The sequence below is a fragment of the Spea bombifrons genome, chromosome 1 (assembly GCF_027358695.1).
Source record: "Spea bombifrons isolate aSpeBom1 chromosome 1, aSpeBom1.2.pri, whole genome shotgun sequence".
NCBI classification, from domain to species: domain Eukaryota; kingdom Metazoa; phylum Chordata; class Amphibia; order Anura; family Pelobatidae; genus Spea; species Spea bombifrons.
In genome coordinates this window covers 137709178-137731214 of record NC_071087.1, presented here as the reverse complement: position 1 = coordinate 137731214, position 22037 = coordinate 137709178, and the positions used below count along the sequence as shown (strand labels likewise).

Sequence of the window (22037 nt, the reverse complement as noted above, 5' to 3'; positions counted from 1 at the left end):
AGCTGCTAGGAGTGTTATTAAACTAAGTTAACCTCAATTTGAGGTATAACTTGTTTTCTTTGATCGTTTAGAGAGTATTAAACATTACATTTCAGTATTAGCTTCCTCTTTTGCATTTAGTAACTTTGGGTTCAAGTAGGAATCTTTTACTTTTTGTGACAACGTTGGATAAAATTTGTTTTTGTTTTTTGCCCTCAGCATCAATGGATATAGGTAATCGGAGAGTACCATTTTTTAAGCTATGCAACTATGTTGTCTGCTTAAACAATTCAATCTTGAGTGAATGATTAGAAAATTAGAAAACATTTGCTTAAAATGTGTTGGCACAAGTGATTGTTGTCTTCAGTGTTGTAAGAAATAATATGTAGTCATCTTTCCAAGACAGTTTTAATTAAATGTATCCATATGAGGGTAAACAAAGTACTTGATATTATTGATTTATATCAGAACATCATATTCTGCAGAGTTGCACAGTTTTTCTCGCATGAAAGCAAATATTTTAATGGGACTCAAACAAAAATTACTATGTGTGCACATGAGAACCCTTCCTAAAAAGGATTCCAGTTCATTCTCAAAATACTCCATCGCATTTCAGAACTTTTTAGGTTGTGTCATAAAGAGTGCAATATTTTGTGTACAATTGAACTGTGGGCCATAATAAGTGATCTTGATATATGTTCAGTCCAATGGATAAAGAATCCCCAATGCAATAACCTCATACAGAGCTTAACATACCAAGGCCTTCCTCCCATGAAACAATGTATCAAACGGCTTAAGCAAAACCAAAAACTAAGAAAGTCGCATGATGCTTGTTTTGGGAGGGGGTATCATCAGTTGATTTCTGGGTAGTTAAAATTAGTATAATTTTGACAACCTTTTTGTTATAGTAACTGGATCTCTTCTTATTCACTTATATTAAGCAGATTAAAAAATGATTTATTAATTGTATTATTGCCATTCATTTTTACCTACATAGCTTCCATAGTATCTGAATGCCCGTTACCATATCTAATTGTATACAAATGTGAGGTTTAGGGAATGTCTGCAATATGTCAGTTTAAAAGATCCATGAGAGAGAATCAGAACCACAAAGGATTCGCGTTTTGAAATGAAAAAATCTCAACAACATCCTAAAATGGGAAATAAATGTACATCTTTATTTGGAAATAAGTTTACAACTAATATCATCCTAAAACAAACTTTGATACAGAACTGAACACATAATATTGCAATATTTGGGAAAAGTGATAAAAATACATGTATTGACTGCTGCAGGATAAAAGACAATTTTAGTCACTGAAAAGTAGACTAGAGTAATGCTCTGTCTTTGAACATCCATAGACTTGCTTTTAGATATAGTGAATAATTTAACATCTCCTAAACCACTGTGGAAGACTAATTATTTTTAATCATCTTGCCAAGTGTGTTTAATGTATTACACCAAACTCCGCCACTCAAAGAGCTAAGAGCTAAGAGTTGTCCATAGGAAAAAAAAAGTAATTAAGCACTGGGAGAAACTGATTGCATTGGGGTTCCAGCCACACAAATGAGATTTATAGCTCTATATAATCCATATTGCCCGTCTCAGACAAGAAGCTTCTGCACAGAGGTTTTATAGCCCAGGCATTCTTTTAGTAAAAGCATTTTTTTTAGGTGTTAAAACCATTTACCACGGCTATAGAGCCTAACAAGCCGGACAGTAGTTATCCGTGAGTATTGTATTACCTATTTCTCTATGTGCCTTGTTGTGGTGCAGAAACTAATCACAGAAAACACATTCTTGGACAAGTATGTGCAGTTTATAAAATTATCTGCGTTTTGCCCCACAGACTGCAATGAAATTTAGAATATGTGGCCCATTTACATTACTAATCATCTTTTAACCCTTGTAAGCAAATGAGCAATGACACACTGCAACAATGTCTATGAATCGTTCTCCACTGCAGAAGACAATTTGCATTTGAGGTTGGTTTGATGACAAAGGGGGCTACCAAATATTAATTTGTTATGTTTAAATATATACATTTACTAGCTAAACATATATGTGTTATGCTACACATACTAAGTGCAAGAATTATTTGGGCAACAAGTTTATGTTTAAATAGACTGCAGTCAGGACGCAAAATGAGATTGTTGAAGCTTTATCATATAGTGCCAAGTACCATCAACCTCTCCAAATAGTGAATACCATATTATTTGTGAACATTAAAATGAAGGTAGTTTATGAGAGAAGTAAACTTTAAGTGCTAACCGCATAGACCATTTAGCTATGCTATTTAAACTACACTATAATCATGGCAACATTTTGCCGCTATGAGTTCCAGACACTAAAGTGAACAATTATGTACAGACAACTATACATATCAATAACAAATTAGTTTTTGGCCTTCTCGGGCTCGGTTTCAGAAAGCAACTAAAGCACTTTTTTTTTCTGTTGTACTGATTTGCCATTGAAAATCACACATATAGTCATACAAAATGTAAGCAATATTTATGATTGTGTAATGAGAGCACGCAACAGATGTACCCTGCCTTTTTATCAGGGTAACACACCCTCTCTTTTGGAATGAAAAATATACACTTTTTTTTATTTACACACTTAAACTGTCAGTATATGGTGCCAAAGATAGGTAGAAAATGAGACAAAGTCTCATTTTACAGCACCAATAACAAAAGAATGCACACGTTCATTTCGGCATAATAAAATGCGCTGGACTTTGATGATGAATATCCGTACGATAAATAAGCATATTAAAAAAAGTTATAGATTAACCTGATGCTGGAGATATTTATGATTTAGGTAGAAAAATATTTTTAAAAATTCACATTCAGATTTTAGTAAACCGGCAAAAGCCCACAGTGAGAATTTGTGATCAAATCCCGGTGATAAGTAATCACGGTGCCACTCTGTGTCCAGCAGACTATTTCATCAAAATGCTTGTGATGTCACTAATATCATACAAATGGAGAATTTAGGCACATTGCGCGTGGAAAGACAGGGATGTCCTTCTATTGTTTCTCCTGCAAAATTGTGGTTTATGGACCTGTCATGATTACCAATTTCCATGACTCTATTAGCCTTTATTACACTTTCTGTAAAAAAATCAATTTCACCATTACAGCCCAGTCTTCCATCTTCTAATTAAAAAATGTTACCCTCTTGGACTATAGTTAATCACGTAATATATCAAAGGTTTCCTTCATATATCCCCTTGTCCTTCCTTTCATCCAAAAACATTAAATCATAATATATCTGTACTTTTAATGCTCTACCTGATATGTTTGGTTAGTAAGACCATGCACAATTCTAGTGGCCTTTTTAACACTTACATTACATTTATAGACCAAAGGATTCCATGCCACTGCATTCAAACCACTGGATTCCTAAATAACTTCTATCCGTCTGAAGACATGCGACCACATTGACTCCATACCCCCACTGAGGTCTTAACACTAATCTAAATCCACCTGTTTCTAGCTGCTATTGCTTCTTCCCATACAACTAGGTTTCAGGGTGGCCTCTCCTGCTACTTTGCTACATTGCCTATTAACTTATCATTATAATCATATGAAATCATGAGATCCAAATTCTTTCTGCGAATATACTCCATTGCTCAACCTTCTGAAACTGAAAACCCCTATATATATAAACGTACAACTGCACTTAACACAGGAGAAGCAAAGCAGCAATTAGGAGCCACATAAATAAATGCCACTGTCACAATGTAAGGTTATTCAGCTTTTTTCAGTTACTGTTTTGAATGTCAAGGACTTAATCAGTGTCTTTTATGAACAGGTGTAAAACCCTCCCCATAGTTACTTTACTGTATGTGCATGTATGTACTAAATAAAACTTATAAAGCAGTATTGGCCCAAAAGGAGATGGAGTCAAAATTGATGGGTTCCAATTAAAAATGATGAGTTCTAATTTATCTGAAGCAGGTAGTTTTGCTGTCTATTGTGTATAGTAACAGGATGTAATTACAAAAGTTCATGATGTGTCATAAAGCAGTGTGTAATATATAGACACACAAAGACACACAGACCTTACAGACAAGCTAAGACTTTCATTTGAATTAGCTGAATTAAATTAGCCGAACTACAAAAAAATGACTAAGTACACAGCTTTTATGAACAGGTGTAAAACCCTCCCCATAGTTACTTTACTGTATGTGCATGTATGTACTAAATAAAACTTATAAAGCAGTATTGGCCCAAAAGGAGATGGAGTCAAAATTGATGGGTTCCAATTAAAAATGATGAGTTCTAATTTATCTGAAGCAGGTAGTTTTGCTGTCTATTGTGTATAGTAACAGGATGTAATTACAAAAGTTCATGATGTGTCATAAAGCAGTGTGTAATATATAGACACACAAAGACACACAGACCTTACAGACAAGCTAAGACTTTCATTTGAATTAGCTGAATTAAATTAGCCGAACTACAAAAAAATGACTAAGTACACAGCTGGCCTTGTATCCATCCAGGACTAACATCAGAACCATAAAATGATACTGTTATTCAAACAATACTCTGCTCTTTGAAGTTTATTTCACAGAGTTTAAAGGGGAAACCTTGGTCTAACCTGGGTGGCCATAGGGATAAGCATTTCCAGGACATGTTTCTATTCAGTGTGTGCCTAATCGTACACGAAAGACGCAGATTTTTCAGTGGTAACCATTTAAAATGAGGCTCATGTGATCGGCGTTTGTAGGTGGCGTAATGCAGTCGCTGTAGATGTGACTGAGAGCTAAACTCAGTATTTCTTTTTTCTCTTTGTAAAACCGAAGCTCTCGTCCTGCTTTCCTGGATTCTTCCAGCTCTCTCAGGGCAAGCTGAAGCTCCTGAGATATGATTCCTGGTGTCTCTTCCTCTTTCATTATCCAATCCAGTGCCATGTGACTTCTCATTCGTTCATCTAACGAGTACTGGGAGTAGTAGGCGATTACCTCCTGTGAATAGTGATAATAATTACTATGTACATTAAAAATAACAATAAAAATGTTTCATTAATCTAGATTGCTGTAAATACACACACACCTCAAGTGAGAGCCAAATTACCTTAAAGGTTAAGGTTTTCATAGTTTGTGAGTGGAGATGGTCATGATTATTTCCCTACAATGCCAAACAAGTTCGGAAAACGTTTTAACCCCTTAATGACAAAGCCCGTACATGTACGGGCTCAAAATGCATTGTTTTCAATGGGTTTAGGGGCCGCCCATAGATCAGAAATAATTAAGTGATTTGATTAGAAATACCGTATTTGCTCGATTATAAGACGACCCCGATTATAAGACGACCCCCCAAAATCAAAATATTAATTTAGGAAAAAAACAAAAAGCCTGAATATAAGACGACCCTATAGGAAAAAAGTTTTACCAGTAAATATTAATTCATGTAAATTATTTTTTCATGTTTAATAAAAGCTATGATTGAGAAAAATATATTTTTTAAATTTCCTTTTATTTGCCAACCTGCCCCCCCCAGTTATGCCACTCTGCCCCCAGAAATGCTTTATACCCCCCTATTTGCCACTCTGCCCCATGATATGCCTTATACCCCTATATGCCACTCTGGCATATAGGGGGTTAAAAGGCATATCATGGGGCTGAGTGGCATATAGGGGGTTAAAATGCATTTCTGGAGGTATATAGGCATATCATGGGGCTGAGTGGCATATAGGGGGTTAAAATGCATTTCTGGAGGTCCAGAAATGCATTTTAACCCCCTATATGCCACTCAGCCCCATGATATGCCTTTTAACCCAGCATGTACTGGCTGCCTTGGCTTGATAGGAGTGTGATTGCTGTTAGCAGTTTGATTATATATATATATATATATATATATATATATATCAAACTGCTAACAGCAATCACACTCCTATCAAGCCAAGGCAGCCAGTACATGCTGGAACCTGGGGATGATAGTAGTGGGATTACAGCCTCCCTATGCCATGCTACAACCCCCACCCCCCTTACACATCCATGCTATCACACACAAACACATTTAAATACTCATTCATTCCATTAATCACACATACTTCACACATTAAACACACATTAATCACACATACTTACCCAAAAACCCTCCCCCACCCCCTTACCTGAACTGCAGATCTCTCACTCGAAGACTTCTGCAGGGGACCGGCTGTAGAGCAACTTCTCTGGCCCCGCCCCCAGAGGAGGGAGGGGGAGATAGAGCTCTGTGAGGACGCTGCAAGCTTCCTGTCCTCCTGCTTCTAACAGAAGAGACGCTGCTCGCGACCGGTAAGCAGCATGGCCCCAGCAGACATTTTTTGGGGGGTCTGAGAAGACGACCCCGATTATAAGACGAGGGGTATTTTTCAGAGCATTTGCTCTGGAAAAAACCTCGTCTTATAATCGAGCAAATACGGTAGTTTCTTTTATAAGTCTGGTATAAAGTGACATAATTGTCACACTTGTTCCAATATTGCTTTATACTTATGTACATCAGAGGTGGCACCTTTTACATTGGTATGAAGCTGCATGGAATGTAATCAACATGTCACTAGAGGACCGGACTGGCCATCTGGCACAATAAATGGACTCAGTCTCAGTAGGCACATGGAGCTTCAATTACCAACGGAGCAACAATTCTTCATCGCTTTCAACTCTGACAAACTGTCCCTGACGCACTTCCATTTAACACAGTTTAACAACTTTGTTTCAGTAAAAGAAAGTGTTTTTTTTATGAATAGATTAAATAAAAAAAGGTAGTGCTGCTAACCCATTTGACATGCATGTTAACTTTAGTGAAGAGATGAAAACATTTACAAAATGTTTTTCCAAGTATAAAACATTTTCATTTTGCTCTTTTCTTAGGCTTTAGCTACCATTTTTGGGTACACAACTGTTTCAAGAAGAAGGAGAAAAAAAAACTTCTGAAACCTTCAAAATTCTCTTTTCAGCCTTTTATTCCCGCAAAATAAACAAACGCGCTTATATTTTCAGCTTCAGACTTAACTAAAGAAAATTGAGCGCGGGCCTTCTCCAACACATGGTTTGTATAGGAGGTTCTTCCTGTATAACACATGGAATTTATTCCAGATTTTTGTACAGATTAAACACAATGGTAATGCAGTGACTGAAGCACAGACTATGTTGCAAATAAGAATTACTTCATAAAGCCAAAAAGAAAATAAAATGGGGCGCTTAAGATTTAGAGATTAATTAAGTGTGTTTGGCTGCTGGTTGTGAGGATAAAGAGTGAACTGTACAATAAACGTGAGGCCCAGAATGTAACACTGATGAACAGAGCAGATGTCAAAACAAACAGTATAGCATCAATAAAAAGAGAGAGGTCCTCTCAAATATGCCATTGTAAAGCCGAATAGTGAAATTTAATATTGGCGGGACCCTAGCAGTGTAGCAGAGACACGACTAGTGTATTTGATTTACAATTGTTAAATATAAATATTATGACCTGAAGACATGACAATGTCTGATCAAACAGACTACGGGACAGACAATGTTTTTTTTTATTTTAATGTTTTGAAAACATCAAGGCAATTCAATTTATTTTTAAGGAGTTTTCCTGGAAATAAATATTTTAAAAAACTAACAAATTCTGTCTGTGTATTTTTTTTAACTTTATGTGGATGACAAAAGGGGTGAGCAAGGGCACAAGAAAAGACAAGGGTCAGCTTGTGGAGCCACTTTTAATGCTATCCCTTTCCTTTCAAATAGAGGTCCATGGTGGGAAATCAATTTGCGGCTGGGGGGGTGGTTCAAGCTTATTGATGGTGCCGGTTCCCTTCACAAAACCAAGTAGTGGGCAGAGCCAGTAATCCAACTTGGATTTTGATTTTCAGTCCTGGGGCCATATCATATTAAAGAGCCACTGTCTGCTCTGAAACACTTTACACAGAAGAAGTGTTGAGGTGGTGTGAAAAAATATGGACATATGTTAAAGGATTTAAAAGTGTGGCATTCTCAGCAGGGAGTGTAAGACTAGAAGAGGAAGGTGGTGTGGGGTAATACCCCAGAGTAGATTAACACCACCTGCAATAGATGCAGAGTGTGAAATAAAATAATTCAAGTTGGGCATTGCACATAGAAATGGGCAGACAATATTAATTATGTGATGTTTTGCAATTTCCTAAATCACCTCCAAAAGTCCTGGTCTAGAACTGTCCAATAGTAAAGAAAAGTGCAGAGAGGGGAATTTAATGAGCATGATTACTGCCAGCCATGTTAAATCTAAACATCAATTAAATATAAACTGTCCTGCAAAGTGTAGTAGACTAAAAAGTCTCACAAAGCAGCACATCATGCAACAATCTAAAAATATAAGAACAAAAACAAAAAAATATTTATTAACAGTCTAGAAAGGGTTACAAAGCCATTTCTAAGGCTCTGGGACTCCACGGTGACTGCTATTATCTACAAATGGAGAACCCCTGGAACAGTTATGAACCTTCACAGGAGTGGCCAGTCTACCAAAATTCCTCCAAGAGCTCATTAACAACTCATCCAGGAGGTCACTAAGGAACACAGACTTACAGGTAAAGAACTGTAGGCCTCACTTGCTTTAGTTAAGGTCAGTGTTCATGATTCAACAATAAGAAAGAGACTGTGCAAAAATGTCATCCATGGGAGGGTTGCAATGTGAAAACCACTAGTGACCAAAAATAACACAAAGGTTTGCAAAAAAACATCTTGAAGACCCCCAAGGGTTTTGACTTGAGTCATTCGACTTGGGAGTAACTCTTGGAACAAAAAGAACTGCTGGGGCTTCTCTATTCTCCTAGTCTGGCCATAGGTTCTAGGACACAAACACAACGATTTCTAACACAAGTAATGCTTTTAATGATTCACAATTTAAAGAATACGTAGTCACATGTTTTGGGGTATGTCTCTCCCTGAATTCACTTATGGGAAACCTAGCGTTCAGTTCAGGCCCCTGGAACGCTTTATAGGTGCTTACAGTGTATAGTAGGTCCTTCTTTGATTAGGACATGTTCTACTGTGGTAAGACAAATGTCCTTCTGTTCCTTTTATTCTAGAGAGACTAAGTATCAATGTGAGAGATACTTTTAAAATATAAGTATAAAATATATAAAATATAAAACTCTATGGACAATGTATAAATAAAAGTATAAATCTCGTTTTCATCTTGAAATATACAATATATGCATATGTCAAAGGATTTAACAAAGCACAATCTGGTAAAAGTGACAGTCCTAGTAAATCCAACATCCAAGTAAATTTCAAAACAACCACATACTACCATCCGAAACTAAAATCTTATACGTTTTCAAGGTAGCATTTATGAAGATGTTTAGAATGTTGACTTTTACAATATTTGTCATCATTATAGTGCCTTAACAATAGCTTCCTCATACAAATGTATTCAATCCATCATATTCAAACTACAAAGCAGATCCTAGCAAATATAATCAGCGCCACATGGCGTTTAATCACTTTCCAATTTTCCCTAGCTTTTTTTCGGGTCCAAATAAATCCAATTAAATAGGAATATAATCCTTTGTTGATAGTCTAATCCCTTTATGTATGCATTAAAACCAGATACAGTCAATTATGTAACTGTCAGAAAACATTGTGCTGGGTTATTGTGATCATCGTACCCATCTTCCCGTTTCAGCAGAAAGGAAATCCAAATATTTTAACCCACACAGGGGATCTGATGTTCAGAACGGAGGTCAAAGTAACTAAAATAGAACATGAATGATTATTTGTGACCTAATCTATCAAGATTATTAGACAAACACCAAACATATGGCATTATAGATTTTTATTGTAGGCTGGTTGTGGCTCCAGAACACTAAAAAGCATGATTTGGGACAGTCTCAAAGACTAGGAAAATAGCATTATTGTGGCCTTTTCTAACATTGTAATTCTTTTTTTTTGATCTACAGATTAATTTCTCATCCAAATATAAGGAAATGCATGAGAAAAAGGATTTCAAAAAATGAACATGTCTTATAAAAGGGTATTATCAGTTTCTCTTGATCTGTTTAAAATGACTGTTAATAATAGAGTTGCTCTGTCACCGACAATACATTTGTCTACCTCTACCTATAAATTAACGAGGGCATAAATAAATAGACCTCTAATGTCTTAAAAGTGCCTGCAACTCCACATTTTATTCTACAAATATTTTGGCACAATAAGATAAAAAAACAAACTCATAAAGACTGCAGCTAATAAAGATTGCTTTGGTACTGAGTCACTAGAGCGGAGTTAGACTTATTACTGTACTGTATTTGGAAATATTTATTAGAATGGAGTTATAAAACAATGTTTTACAAGGCCTGGATTGAATGTTTTATGCAATTGCTGAATAAATGCTGATCCAGCCATTTTAAAAGCCTGCTAGTTACATTTGGGGGTTACTTTGTGTGGACCGGCAGTATTAGGAAGATGTCCTATTTGTTGTAAAGAGGCCATGTGTATCCAGCAAAGAGACAGACAATGGGTTGATTCCAGTGTAAGGTTTTAAAAGCGATCCTTTCACCGCAGCAACCAATTCAATGTTCCTGCTTAATGGTTGCTATGGTGACAAGACCATAAGTATCATCTTGTATACATAACTACAACAGAAATGATTAATGAATAATAAAGAGTGTTGGGTCAATGTGTAAGGGACTCCCTTATGGTCAAACCATAGACAGTTTGGTTCTTGCCATTGTCTGCCAACATGACTTCACACTTGCCTGTACTGCAACTATCAGGTCAGGTGGGTACTTAATATTCTTTGTGCGTTTGGCAGGGGGTGGTCTGGGATGTAATTTCAGTACTGTTAATGATAGGTGCATGATTTTGTTACAATTTCCCACTAATTTTGAAGCAAACGTGTTCTAGTTCCTAGTATCTAAAAACCTTTTTTATTTAAATTTTATGGTGTTGGGGGTCCCAATATTCTTTGTGTCAAGAGGGGGTTTGGGATATAACTCAGCTCAGTAGTTCCTCCTACCCCACTGGTTAATGTTCATAGCCATACCCCAGGTCAGTGTCCTCCTTCTCCAAGTAGGGGAGCACTGTTTGGCCATGCTCACCCACTAAAGGCTGTCTAGGGTTAGCTTCACCCATAAATATGACTAGCCTCACCCTGCCATGAAGCCAGTCCTCCAAATGATGGAGATCTCTAGATGGCATACCCTGCAAAGCTCCCAGGTACGTTTAGAGCTCCCATGTATGGTTGCCTGGATGCCTTTCCCCTTCCAAATGGGACTCAGGAAGGGGTCGCACCATTTGAAGGCTGTCACGCCTGGTGATGGCAGATGTCGGTACAAGCCTAGAGAGTGAACAGAAACAGTGGGCAGTGTGTGAAGCCAAGCACCACTCTATCCACCCAAAGATCAAAGGCTGCCCAAAGGCCAGACAAACCCTATTCTCAGCTCAGCTACTTTTTTACTACCTATTTTTGTACCTCACTCAAATGCCTTTCCTATTGTGCAATTAAAAATAAAATATATTTTGACATTATAATGGCAAAATGCATGTTGTGAAATAATGGGGGTCTATAACAAATAAAGCACTATTCGTGACTTTATGGAATCCACTGAGATCATACTATTTTGAATTTCCCACAGAACAAGGCAAAGTATGCCTGAGATCAGATATCCTGCAAAGTAGCTGCACATTGCAGTTTGCTTTGCAATAATGATAGGTGATGATTTTTTTCCATTATCTGTTTCAGTAAAAACAGGGCCAAATGTTTAGGTTTGTTTTGTTTGGGTCAATGATTGTATTTTAATCATGACTTTCATACTCAAAGTTAGCATCTGTTTTGAGAACTTACTCTGTATGCAATTCCCTCAAGAGCAACCTCAATTACTGTTTTTCTTTCTTCGCTGGCAAAATAGCGTGTGTGACTAAACTGCACTGGACCAAGGGATGTATTGTTTTAGACTTTTTACAATTAAAATATCATGGTCTGACGCAAGGTACATGTAAGTGGACACTGCATTAGCATGCCAGCAGTTACCCATACATATACTTTTGTGTTTGAACACTATGCTTCCTCCTCTACAACCATATAAATTTTCTGAACAAAACATAGTTTCATTTTTCCTGTTGCTGGCCAGACGATTTAGGAACTTGGTTTGTTATTGGAAATACATATTTTTTTTAAAAAAAAATCACAGTTGTTCTTCATTAGAATTACAGATCAATAAGCAGATGCATGATGGGTGAGTGTTTATGGGCTGAACGCAAGTGCTGGAGAGTATTTGAATGATCTGTTACCTGACGAGAGCACTTTGTTTCTCGGAGGGCTTTAAGACTTCCATTCCAGTGCAGCAGCTGAAAGACTATCATCAATTCCTGCAATAAAAAACATAAACATACAGCATTATTGATTTAATCCACCACTCCATCTTTTTGGAGAAGAATACGCAGGTGGACTACATGGTGTATAAATCAGGATCTCCATTAAGGAAGCATCATAAAACATAACTCAAACGGTTGTTACTGTTATTGTACTTATGTTTTCTATGATGGAGAATTTTAGGAACAAGACAATACGAAGAGAATATGAAGGAATCCCACTTTAGTGATTGTATTTAACCCATTAAGTAGCAGGTTGCTTTAACACCGACAGGATACCATATGTTTGTAAATCCATGTAACAATATTTCTCCTTATTTAAGTTTCATTAGTAAGAGAAACTGTCAAATTGCATAATATCACTCAGTTTTATTCTTCACATCTGTAAGTAATACATTCAGGGAAGGGCTGGCATTGTTCAATACGAGGAGCAAGTTAATCTAAGTGGCTCTTAATAGAGCAGCCCAAAACATAAAAGGCAGACAAAAGGTTTCATGCGCAATATACAGTACATTCTTTCTAAAACACAGTATATGAAAGAAAATTATTAGAAAGCCTATAACAGAAACATAGAAACCAGATATCATGTAGAAATGTGAATAATATTTAAATGTTTTAATTAGAGCAGTCTGGGGACATTTGCCCACCATGCTACCCAAGCAGCTCTACTCTGAACACATGTATGTTTTGGCAGTTACATGTTAACATATTGCTCTCACATCATAGCTGACTCAGTAAATTTGTGATATTAGTTTAACAGAACAAAACTTAGTCGCAGTCAATACAGAATGATGTGATTTCATAGGTCAAAGGTCATTTTTGTGAGGCATGGTTCACATTAGCAGGTGCTTCTTGAGAACAGCAAAGTCAAAATGTTTGAGGGTTTTTTAAGTCAAAGTAGCTCTAAAACACACCTCCAATCGGGTTTTGTTGATTAGACTCCAGGTTTGATAACTCCTGACTCCAATTAGCTTTTGCTGAGCCGATTAGCCTAGGAATTCACATACCTTTTCCAGCCCACACTGTGAATGTTTGAATGCTGTATTTAATATGGATGAGAACAATACAATAATATGTGTGTTATGAGTTTAAACAGATTGTGTTTGTTCATTATTGTAATTTAGATGAAGATCAGACCATATTTTAAGACAAATGTGTACATAAATGATGGTAATGGTATATATATATACGCATGCATACATACATATACACATATCCATCATGCGTTAAGCCTGCCAAATTTACAGGAACCAACAAGCACAGAAAAAATGGTTTTATATTTTTTTTTACTGATTTATTAATCACGTTACGTGCTGTGCAGTTTATGTTATATATTTGTTAATGAATAGAATATCTTCCCTTGAAGCACTACTAAGCTGTAAGTGCTGTTGGGCTGCCCACAATTGCTTTTTGAATGTTTGCCTTATATTTTCACTGTTACGTCTCAGCATATGAAAACAACTACATGTCCCACGCAGGTCATAAAGCCTCTACTTGGCTGGGAAATAATACATAGTGTTCAGTGTTTCCACTGCAATCACATATTGTAGTCCAAGATGTGCAAGCGGGAATACACATAATATAATTGGATTTACATTTTCCACCAATGTAAATGGGGATTGCTTTTCTTTGTAGGTGTGTTCTATAAAACATCTAAAGTAAGCATTTGAATATTTTGGATATAACTAAAAGAACGTGGTGGTCAAAATGAGCTATAAAGTGTTCAGCTGTTTAACCATATATTAAAAGACCAATTATAAATGCACAAACACTAAAACAATACAATAAGATATACAGTATGTATGCATTTTCATTGAATAAAAAATAACCTTTATGCCACGTATGCATAAAGAAAAAAAATATGTTGTTTACCAAAGATCATAAATACATTAGCAATCACATATGTTGAATGTGTAGTATGACCAATAATTCCTGACCATATATCACACCAGGTATATGTGAATTAGCTTGTACCATCATCTTCCAATAAATATAATTTTGGTGACAAAACTTTGTGAAATAAGGCAGAAATCTCATAGTCAAAATGCTTTTTCTATGGAATGAGATAAAATACAGTAAAATGTGACCCCTGTGTCCCATCCTATGCCAATATTGGCAAACTTTTTGTTCTGTCAGAAATACACACACACTTATATTTATATACTTATATATATATATATACACACACACATACATACATATACATACATACATACACACACACATTTCTACCATATGTTAGTATGCCACCTTCACCATCACCTCCTTTAAACTAACATGACAGTTCCTGTTCATAGACCGGAAACGTCTTTAACCTTGGAATGTTTTAGGTCTTTATATCATTCGTGCTTAAAAGAGGTGGGTCTGGTCTTTTTTTCTTGTTTAAAGTGATTCTTTTTGTTTCCAATCTTTTGTTTCCAATCCCATGTCTCAGGCAGGATCGTCAACAAATAATGCATATTAAGTTTCTTTGTAAGTAGTTTAATATGCATTCATCAAACAAAAATACAAAATTCAGGAGAAGCTGCAGCTCATGACCAACATTTCACACACACCATCATTTGGCTGCTTGAACTGGGCAATCAGTGGCAGGAAAGCAGTCCCACTGAAATTATTGGGAGAGATGTCTGTGCATGCACGTGAGGGGGTCTTGTTAACCCCCTCATACATAAACCATTCGCTAAACCAGCATTGGAGCTGACTGGCAGTAGGTTAATCACATTAAAGTGCAACTAATGGCTAGGGTGTCTCTTTAAAACTCCTTATCACAGCTGCAACCATGTATGGTTACTGTAACTGTGTGATATATATATATATATATATATATATATATATATATATATATATATATATATATATATATATATATATAGTATATAAATTATAAATATACACACATACTCTCATACAACAGAAGCATACCCTATAAATTAAATATTTCTTTATTTCTCATGTTCTTCAAGTAAAGTTTTTTTTTTTTTTCTAGGTAAATTCATTCTAACCGCAGAATACAAATAGATTGTATATTGGTTCTAGACCCAACCACAGGCTTTCCTGAAAACTATCCCTTTCTTTGGCATGCACAGTAAATTTCTGCATAATGAGGAGAGTCGATTTTTCCTCTTTGGTTCTCATTTACTTGGGTTTTAATAGAATTTCAGCATAAAGTGCCAGTCAGTTTAACTGTCCAAAAATCGGCATCAACCCGACAGAACCTTTTTTTTTATATACTGCGCCCTTTCTTTATAAAACAGACATATGGAATACATACCAGGCAAATATATTAACAATAAACCTAAATGGCATACCACAAATTATGAAATTTAAAAACCAACAGTAAAACAACGGGATATTATCATTATCAGATGTGCTGTGCAATCTACTTAATTTGTGGTTAAAAGGGCATAACAATTTGTGGGTGGCCTGTGAATGTGGAAGGAAATGACACGTTTATAGCTTAGATTACCAACACTTCAGAAAATGCATCTTTTATTACTAAAGCAAGTGCTGGGAGTAGAGAGATTAAAGCGGTAATGGAAGAACGTACAAAATGCCCTATGATTCATATAAACTAATATTTAACTAACACTTCCTATGATGAATTCTAAAAGGTATTAGGCCAAGAATGCCTACTATGACTGGCTATACGCTGCATATAATACAAAATATATAAAATGTCCTTCCAAATATATTGTTCCTTAAAGGGGATTTATGCTGATCACAACTTTTAACATTACAAATGGAATATTATAGCTTGTGCTTTTTGGTTTTCTTTTTTTGTTGTTTGTTTTGGAGATGTTTTCCTCAAGGAAGCCATTATGTGGAAGATCCTGAAGCAGCTCTCATATGTTGGATCAATTAGACACTGAAAAAAAACCGCAGCTGTATACTAAAAAAATTGCCAATTACATGACCAAAAAATTATAGGAACACTCTAGCCACCGTACGCACTTTAATGCATATCATGGCGGTCATCTGTAAATTAATGTTCTTTTCAGTGAAAATGTATGGCGGGATTCATCAAAATCGGCCTCCAGGCTCCTCTGCATTAACTTTACTGTAATATGCATTCTTGTTTGTTGGTGGGGCCGTAGTGGAGACTGGACAGCCCCCTTTAAATATAAGATATATAAATTCAGTAAATTCTCGATAATAATCCCCCTGGATCCCTTCCAGAAGCCAACGCTGGAGCTGGCTGTAAGTACGGCTCACATGTGCAGCGGGAATCAGGAAATGTTTGGCTGGAAAACACACCTCTTGCAGGCCAAGATGATTAGATGCTGGGAAAGAGGCAAATGTGTTGGGGTGAGAAGAGTCTGCTGCAAGGGGAAGAAACGATAATTTGAAGGGGACGCTTGGCTATCAGATGCATAAAGTCCATGATGTATCATAACGCTACGTTTAGGTCGGTCTACAATAAGTGACACAGCGTCACGATGTTTCACTGCGCACAGAAGGCCAGGCTGCCAGGATATTGGTTTGAACAAAATGATAGCCGTTGCCAATCATGCAAAGATTGCATATTAAATCTTATAATCATCACTCTATTTTCTAGAGCTGTCTTTGCAAATGCAAGTCGAATGATTAAAGTTTATAAAGACGGAAATTACTATAATGCAAGATTTAGGTTCTACCCTTATTCTCAGCACTCTGTATACAATGCTATACAGGTTTATTGTCTCTATGACTAAAGAACCAGGCATTTTTTGTGTGATTATACATATTCTAGTTTTTAACTGTATCGCAATTGGCCGCAATTCAAAAAAGTCCTAAACTCTGAAAATATATTTCACATCTCTTTTACAGCTAAGTAGAAACAAGTAATTTCCAAATAACCTTTTATATTAATTTAACAGAAAGATTGTATTTTTAAGAGAGAAAACCAATGAGCATAAGGAACAAACATAAGTTGTCTTCTCCAAGCACCAGAACGCTGCCTAAGTGGGGGCATTCCAGGTGTTGTTTGCCTTTTTTTGGCACTTTGGAATCTGAAAAATATTCATCAGTTCTGAAACAGAAACGTTTTTAATAGCATTGGAGCTGTGAACCAAAGTCAACTTCTGCTTAAGTGATAGTGACATGGTAAATAATATAAATATTCATATAAAATCAGTAATCTTTGTTCCCCCTTTATATTAACTGTCCCAAAAGGGCAATATCAAAACATTTTATTTAATGTATTTTGGCCGGCAATATTATCCACCTATGGAAGTGTTGAGATAAGGAAGTAACTAATTTCCTGCAGGAAAAAATATGTAAGGTCTTTTACCTTAGGGAACATTACCGTTACCGTTACCCCCTCGACGTATTTTATTCACAGACATCTTAAGATCTGCTTATGTAAACGTACTTGCATTAACGAGCCCAACAGGGATACACTCCCCACTCTCTGAATAAGCAGGACCGGCGAGATGGAAATGTTTACTTAAACTGCTCTGATAATTGGCCAGTGGATTTTTGGATCCATCGTTGTTCTCATTTACAATCATCTGGTGCCTGTGCTATGTGCTGGCACCTCTTCCAGTTCTTTTATGTGGTGCTTCGAGAAATGTTTAGTACTGGGACAGAGTGCACAGCAAAATCCTTGGGCTGAATTAAATTTGTTATATTAACTATATAACTATTCTTCAGGTTCCTTATATTTCCCTAATGTATAGAGATTTTAACAATTGTTGGCAGTTCCTAATCCAACATCTTGGGTTTCATAGTGGTTTTGGAACTCTCTTAGGCAACGTTCCATGTATGGCATTCCTAAGGTGGCCTTTGTTAGGAGACCCAAGAAAACCAAATTATCCAAAATTCCAGTAATGGGACATTTCAATGGTATTCTTTTTTCTTTTAAATTTCTATGCTATTTCTAAAATAAAATTATATGATTGAATTTAAAGTTATTTGACTTTTAAAGGGAAAGTACCGTCAAGATGGTCACAAATGGTGGCCATAAACTCTACTGCATTACACATTGATTTAATGGTGCCTCTCTATTTGATACTGGTCACCCATACCATGTTTATATAGAATATGATTTCTTCTTATTTAAGATATATTGTTACAGATAAGTAGAACGGTTACGATAACATTCAGTGACAAATGAGTATTGATCAACTGGATAATCTTCTACTGTGTTCGCATCATTATGCTTCTTGATTGGGATAACACTTAGTTAACATGTAATTTATGTCCAGGCAATAAGAGTTTTGTTCATACCTGAAACTCCAGCATAGTTTTACCAAGGTTTTTTTCCAGCATATAGTGATAGGCACCGATACTTGTACTTGGGTCATCTGCATCGTCTGCATTTCCCTAGGGGAAAAATAAACAGAAATTGGTATATTACATTACAAAACTATTAAAAAGTCTTGGTAGGAAAATATTGGTAGGACCACCCAAATATCAGGGCACACATTAATGTACGGAAACAAAGTACTATGCAATGTCAGATGACATATACAGTTCTAGATGATCTTGAAAATGCCGAGGTACCTGAAAATAATTTTTAATTAGTATATTAGTATTAATATTAATATATTTAAATATCTACACTATTAAACTTGGTTGAAATAGATTACGATTAATTTAAACATAAAATGTTTTATAACCTAGTTAATGCAATAATAAATAATATGAAAAATTTATGCTTTCTATGAAATAGCATTTTTATAAGGGTCATATTCATAGGATACTATGAAAGATACTAGGTTTAAATGGTGGAGGGTGAACCCAGCTTGTCTTGGAACAAACAGAATTTCTCTGCTCTGTTTTTAAAACCAAATAAAATGCCAATTCATAGTCTTCTATCAGCCTCGAAAACGCACATCCCAGTGATAACATCTAGTAACTGGCACGCATATATATCAGAAATGGCAAAACGACTACACATTACACGTAACCTATTTTCTTGGGCCTAACATAAGAAAGATGAACAGATTCAATATGTGTCATCTGGCAAAAAAGATTTGGATGCAGGAGTAAATGGGGGGTGTAACTATATAACAGAAGGCATATGTGTACTAGAATGGAAACAGAAAGCTCCATGTGGTGTTTGAATGCCTACCAGAGACTTAGGGCTTCTACTGCTGGAGGCCAGATGGCAAAGTGTACCTTCCAAGGATATCATCTGGATATCACTGGTCCATCCCATACCATATAGGCAAAATATGCAGCCGTCTAGGGCATAGGGATAGCCTGCTAGAAATCTTAGGGCCATCCCTACTGCTTCAGAATGTATTATATTTACAACCTTAGTTTAACAGGTTCCAACACCCCTGTACACAAAACAAAGATATATATACCACATTTGATTAAAAGGTTGGAGAGCACTGAAATGGAATCAAGAGCATGTTCTGAGTTTATAAACAGTTTTTATACTGTATGATAATTTATTAATGTTTAATATTATGGTTAAAGAAATATTACTTTTTATTCCACTTTTTTCACTCATTAACAAATGAAAATCAAATGAATTAACTAAATAAAACCCCAGAGCCACAGGTTTTCCACCATTGATTTATGCTAGCTTGATATGAGATGGTGATTTGAAGTCATTAATAGTTTTTACGGTGAATTCTTAGTTTAAAAAAATTGTACTTTGTAGACTTCTAGATGTGATCTTCCTTTGGGATATTTTAAAGCCAGTGTAAATATTCCTGAGGCCCTGTGTTAATGTTTCTAGATTCAGATGCTATAAATTTTCTAATATAGAGTTAAGAAAGTACTGGCAAACAACTGTGTGAACTAATACTTTTGCAACTATTGGGTCTGTATTTCAAAACAGTGAAACATGGTAAGAGGTCCTTTCTCCGCATCGGACCCGTGAGAAAGCATTGTGTAATAGAACAGCGTGGGGGGTAATTCCTAAGGACGCTATTGAAAACTTGCTAACATGTCAAAGTTGCTTAACAGCACTCCCATATAACTAGCAGAAAAACAGCCAAAAATGTAATTTAGTAAAGCAAGAATTCAGCACATAACCAGTGAATATCATTCAAAAAACATCTATCTAAGGCATAAATATTGGGGAATCCATCACAATACTTGGCCATTTATTGCTTAGCCCGCCACTGTGTCAAAGTACCCCAAGTTTGGCGGGTCTTGGTCTGAATCAGTGGGACTGCATTGCATTTTACCTTGTGTGGTTGGAGGGGCCTTAAAGTTTGGTCAGAATCTGCAAATATGCACAGCCAAAAAAAAAAAAAATACAGAAAGGGGAGCGCAGAACCTAAAACACATAAGAGGCATAAACATTCAGATTCCCAGGTTGCAGCTAAAATGATAATTTATTTACTTAATTTAGTGCTAGTTGTACCTCCTTTCTATTTGCGTTCACAGCAATATACTAGCCTGGGGATAGAAATATCCTACACTTTTCTATAGTTGATATTTAAAAGTAGATTTTGGTCCTTCATTTGTTCCTGTAGGATTCTGAGAACATTTTAGTGAGAGTATATTTTGCATAGGAATATCCGGACAACATTGTTAAGTGAATTGCGTTTCCTGATAGTGCTACATATGGGTTCTAGCCTGGCTCCTCTGGTCATGGGTATCCATGTCACATACATCTATGGTATACCCCCTGAAGATATCCACATCGGGACATGGTTAGTGGCAGGGTGGGGGTAGGCATGGACCACTTTTCTATCATTACTGTCTAGTTACCTCTGGGCCTCAGTTAATATATACAGCAAAGTGGTCACGTGGGAGCTGTGATCGAGGTCTGTACTGACAAAGCACAAACTTGCTGGACCAGTCAGGGGAGATCAGAGGATCTCAACTAGTCCATGTTCTTCACCATCGCAAAAAGCAAGACGGGGTGTTAGGACAGTTGTGAAGAAACACCGAACATTGTCTTAGGTTAAAAACTATATTGACAGGCCATTGGACATTGTATTAAAACTCATTCATATTTTTACGTGTTTGTACATAATCCTCTTTTTAAGTTGCTTTACTTAAGGCCATAGGAGGACTATGGTACAGATGGACAATAAAGCCAATATAGAGACAGAAGAATAGTATTTTGTGGACATTTTCATTTATGTTCATATAACTCTCTGACCCAGTACTGAAAGAGTACTCATCAATTACATTAAATAGTCAACAAAATTACACTGTAAGAGGTTGCTATAGAATGGTAAAATATGGCCAGTTTGTACAATCCAGAGGCCAGCTACAGAAAAGTCCTTGTAAACTCTTTTAAAACTGGCATGGGGTTATATTAATTCCATCACTTTTTACTATGGCTGGTTTACAAAAAGTTTTCTTCGTATACTCTACGATCTGGCCAAAGAACACAGAATCTTGCTTGGTACTGTTTATTGAGTGTTTTGATGTTGTTGAGGGCAAGGCGCATGGTCACACTGACATTAAGAGGTAACTGGCGATGCTGAGGTAAAACTTGCAATTTATTTCAAGGGACTAATGGTCCCTTTGTGTTTGTTCATAGTTCAGCATTTAATTATTGATTTTATTTCATTTTAAAAGATAACTAACCTCTTGTGTTCTTTATCCAGTTCCGTGGAGCAAAAAAAAGAAGAGATAACGTGCCAAATAGTAAGGTACTTAAGTTAATCAGAAATTCAAAAGGATTTGTCTGGAATGTTTCTTATTATTTTATTGCTAATGCATTTTCTTTATTTAGTGCCAAATTCCGTAACACTATTGCAATGCGGGGAAAATACAAACTAAACTTAAGATAAATATAAAATATTCTGGTATCGAAGGTGTATGAGA

At 36.1% G+C, this 22037-nt stretch overlaps 1 protein-coding gene across 1 annotated transcript in view; it reads right to left on the bottom strand.

Annotated features, from left to right (window-relative positions):
* Window positions 1-4329: 4329 nt before the first annotated feature.
* The window catches only part of LIX1 (limb and CNS expressed 1), a 67065-nt gene continuing 49357 nt past the window's right edge, over window positions 4330-22037 (bottom strand). Inside the window, exons 4-6 of the mRNA XM_053474728.1 lie at window positions 18519-18614; window positions 12231-12308; window positions 4330-4952 (exon numbers count right to left, since the gene is read on the bottom strand). Of these exons, the coding sequence (XP_053330703.1) occupies window positions 4668-4952; window positions 12231-12308; window positions 18519-18614 (459 nt within the window). The 3' untranslated portion in view covers window positions 4330-4667. The remainder of the gene's footprint in view (window positions 4953-12230; window positions 12309-18518; window positions 18615-22037) is intronic.